Below are 6,857 nucleotides of genomic sequence, written 5' to 3'. Positions count from 1 at the left end.
TTGGCCTCAGCCCATTAAGTTTTGTGTTTAGTCAAAAGATCCTTGCAGCTTTGAAAACCACTTCATCAGATATGGGTGCTCGATTGTGCTGATGTCCTTTTCGAGGTAATACCGAGCCACAAACCCTTGGCGCTGCGGTTGCACTGTAAGCAGAGGGTTTGGGCTGAGTTTTGAGAGAGAATGGCCGAAGACCCTAGGGTCAAAATGTTGTGTATTTTAAAGGTTACATAGCTATATATAGCCACGGCAGGGTTTTCTTTGTAACCAGTCAGATTTACTTGTTCAGTAAATTCCAGACTTCTCCTATAAAAGACAAAAAAAAAAAGTACTATTTGGCTGTTTTCTGCTATTCACCCCTGTGTCTCTCTTTGCAGGATTCATGAATAAAATTTTCCATCCCAACATCGACGAAGCGTAAGTAAATCCCCAGTGTGTGGTTTTTCTCTGCTCTTTTGTCTAATTGTAATTGTATTTTGGCTTCCTGATAATACTTTCATCAACCTGAGCATCCGCAGTGGGGAATTTGATGGAAGTAAATGCCACAAGTTAAGTTTTGGGAGCGGGTCAGGGGTTTGGGCAAGACTAGAGAGCTCTTTGCATTGCAACGTGCTGAATTTACAGGAAACTCAAGGTTTCCAATCCCCCTCCTCATTTGCATCGTGCTGTCTTCATAGAAACAAGGAACAGCATCGACTGAGCCATAGCTCAAGCTAAAAGTTCACATCCGTACTAAAATTCTTCAAAACTTAAGGTGGTTTTTGCCACATTTTTTTTTTGGATTAAGATTTAAGGGCAGCCACCTATGCTTCAGTGTCTCCAGCAGAGCCCCACAAGGACCAACTAATTCAGTAATGGCTCCAATTTATTTTCTTTTGTGCAGAGTAGGAAGATTCATGTAGCTAAAGGCTGCCTCTGTTAACCACAAGGCAGGAGTAAATCATAGCTTATCCGAAACAGCGGGGCAGAGGCAGGGCAGGGGAAAGGAGGGAGGGGGTAGCTTATATTAAATCCCTGGAGTATTTTTGAGTGTGACTGTGTTTAATTCCATCCTTTCCATATGTTTCAGGTCAGGAACTGTATGTCTAGATGTAATCAATCAAACTTGGACAGCTCTCTACGGTGAGTTTGGCGTTTCCCCGAAAGCCGATCGCGTGAGCATCCTTTTTTTTTTTGGTGTGTTAACCCAACGCAGCTTGCTGGAGACAGATGACCTCAGGCCAACTCTTTATTTTGTTTGTCTGTTGTTATAACTGAAGTTTTAGGCTCCTCACCGAGCCAAGATCATAGTTTCATAACCTGTTTTTATGGCAGAGAGGTGAAAATGTTCCATAAACCTCGCAAAGGATCGCTCACTCCATTGCCTGGCGGCGTCTGGCAGCTGCACAACAGCACCCAGCCATGATTCAGCATTGCAGGAAGAGGAGTGACTGTATCTAAAGTGAAACCTAGTTCCAGCTACCCCATCCGTGTTTTTGTACGTGCATTCGAGCTGGTATTAATTGTGCACGAGGCTGTGATCCCACTTCTACAGAAGATGGCACCAGAAACCCTTCCTGTTTGTCATGGCAGCAGCGTTTCGTCGCAGGGCAGGAGGTGGGGGTGCATCTAATGACTGCAGAATATTTTGGGCTTCCCATTAGGTCGTGTCTGGCTATAACTCCTCTTCTTTTAGAGCTAGAAAAAGGTTTGCTGGTAGCTGAGACCCATTAAAATAGCATTTAGGGAAAGCTGAAGTTGTTATAAAGGAATGCAGCCGAGTATCTAGTCTAGGTTGGCTGCATTTTAAAAACGTGAACTTCTTCAGATGTTCCAACTCTGCTTTGTGGGAGAGCGTTCGGGGAAACGTGCACATCAAATCCTTCACATTCTTCCATGAAAAGCTGGTTTTCCCTCGGCGAGTTGAAGCTTTGAAGCAGTTGCTAGAGAGACGAGCTGCTTCACCTTCCTCGCCAGCAAAATCTGTAAGGGAATACCAGGCTTGGTGAATCCTGGGTGGGAAATCGCTATAGCAACTTGTTGAACTTTCCTCCTCATCAAAATGCCTGAAGTCCTCACGTAGCAGATGCTTGGCATACACTTCACATGGTTTTGGTGTGAGAGATCCCCTTAGCCGTGACCCAGGTGGTGTTACTAACGTAGGAAGAGAATGCTTTTGTGTCCTGGGAAGGTCTGATGCGAAGCAGAGGGATTAAAGCCATGTTCACAACCCAAATGCTCTGCTGGGAATGATCCTGTGTGGTTCAGGCAGCAGAATCCAGCTCAGTGCTGCTGTTCCAACCCCTAAATGCCACCTGCAGCTCGTGGAGGTGACTGGACAAAAGCAAAACAGCTCTGGTGTAACCGTGGTGCTGCTTTTTGTGCTCTGGCAGTTTGGTTTTGCTTTAGAAGCCATGCATGGAGAGCCTCCCCGTTCTGCAGCACGATCTCGCAGACGGCCACAGTGGGGTTTCTGCACTATTTCCAAACAGTTTCACAGGAAGGCTTTCTGTGAGAGGTTTCCTAATGAGCGCTGCTGCGTTTTTTTGTCATCGCTGTTGCTCGTGAAGGTAGAAAAACCAGGTTGGTATTTACTATGCTTGCGAGATATTAACATCAACCAGCTTGTAAAAAAATCTTCTGCGTTTTTCCTTGCGATATCAGTGATAGGTATTGGCAACTTGAAAGCATCGGGTGTGTATTCTGGTGTATTTTTCCACAGCAGCTGGTGCAGTTTGGCATTGGAAAGCGCATCGCTTGACAGTCCTCTTCTTGCAAAATTCCCTTGCCTTGCTGTAGGATGCCTTGAAGCTGCAGGGAGGACGCTGGGATGACTGCATTCACTCAGAAGTCACCAACACGAGAGTTGCCTCCATCACCTCTTCACTTCCAGGGCTTTGCCTCTGTATCCAAAATGAAGAGGTGGTCCATTTTCTGAATGAAAAAGGGGGAAATAATATTCCCCAATGCCTCTCAGCACAGCTGTGGTGTTTGGAGCATCCCCACTTTAAACCAGAGCGCTCCTTGCGCTGGCAGAGGAAATGGGTCAGAGAATTCCAGAAGCAACTAAGGTGGAAGAGACCCAGAATAGCTACCAATAAATTCAGGAGGAGCTCGTGGTTAGATTCCCTCTCCTTAACTAATGAAGTATCAAGTTCTTAGCACTGAGGTTGGGCTTCCCACACGTATTCACTGGTTCCTGCTAAACCGATGGCACTACTGAGGATTTGAGAGAATGGGGGAATTATTGAGGGCTCTTAAAAATAAATCAAATCCCTGTAGTGTGTCCTGTGAGCCATGGTGGCCTTCCAGGGCTCTGCTTGCTCAGCCTAGATGAGAATTTAGTTGTCTGATGGCCACAAAGAGGGACTTGATCTAAGCCTACTAAGAAACTTGACCCCAGACCAGATCTGGGTCACAAACTGAAGTCAGCTTCTTGCTGATGGTGCCTGAACCCAATTCCTAGGAGGTTTAACTGGTTTACCAAGGGCAAGCCTCTACTGTAGAGGAAAATATACTTACAGAGCATTCTCTCTGGTTTTTGTGGTCCCTTTTTGGGTGAGGTTCCTTCTTCCAGTTGCTGTTGTGTTCATCCTAGAAGCAGCTGGTGGCACCAGGCCACCATGGCAAACTTGGTCAAGGTACCATGTGTGCTCTCAACTGCTTCATCGCTGTCCTCTGCCAGTATTGGAAGGGGCAACAGCTTCTTTATAGCAGAAGGAGACTTCAGGGTAAAACCACCTGATTTCTTATTGATATCCTTGTATAGTAGTGAGGAACTGATTGCTGTCTATAGTAATTAACATCATTACTTTTTACAGTTGGGTGATGCAGCCATAACGAACCCTGTGCTCCTAAGTGTGTAAAGCCATGGCCTTTCCCCCTGCTTGGCTGGGTTTATGCTGAATGGGCGACTGGCGTAGTCATAGTGCGGTGTCTCTACATCCTGGACGTGTTGATGCAGGAGGGACAAAAAGTTGAGTCGTCTTTGATCCTCCTGAGTAAGATCAAATAAGCACAGCCTTGCGAGGACCCGCCTCGAATCCTGTGCTCAGTTTGGGGCCCCTCCCTACAAGAAGGACATTGAGGGGCTGGATCTACTGTGCAGCTCTTTTCAAGCTGTATCTTCACTGGTGGTGGAGTTAGAGCCTGGTTTTCTGTGGCTGCAGCCCAGAGCCATAGGAAGCATTTGCACAGGGAGAGCACTTGGAGATCTGGCTTGGGCAGCAGGAGCAGGGAGGTGATTGTGCCCCTGTGCTGGGCACTGGTGAGGCTGCACCTTGAATCTTGGGGTCAGTTTTGGGCCCCTCATTCCCAGAAGGACATTGAGGGGCTGGAGCGTGGCCAGAGAAGGGCAACGGAGCTGGTGAAGGGTCTGGAGCACCTGAATGATGGGGAATGGCTGAGGGAGCTGGGGTTGTTTAGTTTGGAGAAGAGGAGCCTGAGGGGGAGACCTTATCCCCTCTACAGCTCCTGAAAGGAGGGGGTAGAGAGGTGGGTGTTGGTCTCTTCTTCCCTGTAACCAGTGACAGGACAAGGGGAAATGGCCTCAGGTTGCACCAGGGGAGGGTTAGATTGGATATGAGGAGAAATTTCTTCATTGTAAGAGTTCTCAGGCACTGGAAGGGGCTGCCCACGGAGGTGGTGGAGTCCCCATCCCTGGAGGGGTTCAAGAAGCACCTGGATGTGGCACTTGGGGACGTGGTTTAGTGGCCATGGTGGGGTTGGGTTGATGTTGGAGTGGATGATCTTGGAGGTCTCTTCCAACCTTAATGATGCTGTGATCTCTCCCTCCTACCTGCCCACCCATTTTTGATGAATTTTTTGGGAAGTTAAGGGCTCTGAGGTCCCTGCCCTCCCTCAGATCTGGTTGCCTTTAGCAGCTCTGTGACAGGTTGAGATGGCTCAACTGCTCACGTGGTGGATCCTTGGCAATGCTGGACATCCCTTCTGTCATCTCCACTTCGATTAACGCTAGAGAGGACAAATGATGCTCGTCCACAGGCAGGATTTCCCTTCCATCACTTCCTTTAGTTAGGAAAGGAGGATTCTGATAAAAGATGTGTAGAAAATTCCCCAAAAAAACCCCTATGATGAAACCTGGGTGTTTAACTTCCACTCTACATGGATGCACGTGGTCCTTCTGAAGCCCCCAAGGAGAAATGATGACACAGGGTTTGTTTTGGGACACCCTCACCTCTGAACTGTGGTCCTTGTCATCTGAAGGATATGGGAAGAGGGTTTCGTGTATCCACAATTACTCATCGGCCCCAGAAGCGTGTTTCCTGGTGTGGATTATTTGGTGACAGATGCCAACTGGCACCGAGGTGTTAATGTGAGCTCTTCGCATTCTGCGAATTGTTTTGAGTCGGAGGAGGGACTTGTTGGTTGCTCTTTCTATTAACGCAGCCATCTAAAGTGCTCTGGAAGATGCTTTATGCTTGAGATACGTCAGTTTAGTCCTGGAGCGTAAGGCATTTAAAGACAGCAATAGAAGGGGGCTGAAGTGGAAGAATTCAGTGAGGTGTGAAGCGCAACGCTTTGTTTTTCTCTTTTCCTCTTATTTTTTTAAGCCAGGGTTGAGCCTCAGTGAGAAACAAAACTGCTGTGTCCATCCACTTCTTCACTCAACCCGCACATATCAGTATCTACGTTTTTGGGATGTCGATGTTACGCTGAGGAGCTGCAGCGTATCTCCAAAAACCCTCTTACCAACCGTGTCTATATTCTCCCCAATGCTGTTATTGTCATTTTAACTTGTGCCCAAATTTTCAGCCCGTTTGCCTTTCAAGCTTTGCGCCGCGCGATGATTCACGGGACTGACTCTCTCTTTCACTTGCAGATCTCACCAATATATTTGAATCGTTCCTGCCCCAGCTGCTGGCCTATCCTAACCCTATAGATCCTCTAAATGGTGACGCTGCAGCCATGTACCTCCACCGACCAGAAGAGTACAAACAGAAAATTAAAGGTAAGGGCTTAAATAACATACTACGGGATGAGTGGTGTTCCTGGTGAATCCACCCTGGGGGAATGAGGTCATGGCTGCACTTTGGTGTGTCAGTGTCCATTCCTTCCCATCACAGAGGTCTATCTTAAATGGGAATGGCTTGAAGTAAGAGATGGATGAACTCTTGCTGGTGGAGGGAATATGTGGGGCAGGGCTTTTTAAATCAATTAGCAGACCCCAAACAGGGAAGGCTGTAAGCAGACTGCGTTAGGATTACACACAGTTTTGAGAGATCGGAGAAATTATTCGGAAAAGAAGGTGTGCAGCTGAAGAAGGGACAAGGAAAAGTGCTGAATTGAAACAGGAGCATCCAGCTGCACACTTACTGGATATAAATTGGCTTGGTGGCCGTTCTGTGGAAAGTGATCCGAGAGCAGCAATCGAGGAGTCGCTGATGCTGTTGCAGAAAGCACTTTAGTACTGTGACAGAGCAGGAATTTTAGGTAAATACCAAATAATCATCCCTTGCTACTTCAAGGTTAAGCCAAGGCTTACTGATTCTGTGCTTGGTTCAGGGGCTGCTGTTTGAGAAAGCTCTGGAGTAGTTAATAATGTCTTGAAGCATGTAACAAGGGCAGATGGTCTTGATAAATCTTAAGGGGAGAGACGGAAAGAACTGGAAGTGTTTAATCTAGAGGACTGAACAGAGTTGTCAGCTTTGTGTCAAAGGTGCTTTTTGAAGAGGAAGGGAATGATTTATGGTGTGAGCACGATGTGATCGCAGGTGTGGAACTCATGGGGGAGCCCAGGCTAAACATTAACAGTGATGGGGAGGGTAGGTGAGCACTGGTAGAGCTGGTGGAGGTCCTGCTGCGTCTGCTCTTGGACAACGCTGAGAAGTAGAATCACAGAACGTGTTGGGTTGGAAGGG

At 47.3% G+C, this 6,857-nt stretch overlaps 1 protein-coding gene across 1 annotated transcript; it reads left to right on the top strand.

Annotated features, from left to right (window-relative positions):
- Positions 1-379: 379 nt before the first annotated feature.
- UBE2H (ubiquitin-conjugating enzyme E2H) lies at positions 380-5,947 on the top strand (the record flags this gene model as incomplete). The annotated part of the gene is made up of 3 exons (XM_010190310.1): positions 380-414; positions 1,067-1,119; positions 5,819-5,947. Coding segments are annotated over exons 1-3 (217 nt in total), but the record flags the coding sequence as incomplete, so codon positions are not given.
- Positions 5,948-6,857: the final 910 nt, after the last annotated feature.

Source organism: Mesitornis unicolor, unplaced genomic scaffold, assembly GCF_000695765.1.
Source record: "Mesitornis unicolor isolate BGI_N332 unplaced genomic scaffold, ASM69576v1 scaffold52718, whole genome shotgun sequence".
Taxonomy (NCBI): domain Eukaryota; kingdom Metazoa; phylum Chordata; class Aves; order Mesitornithiformes; family Mesitornithidae; genus Mesitornis; species Mesitornis unicolor.
This window is presented reverse-complemented; position numbering and strand designations above follow the sequence as displayed.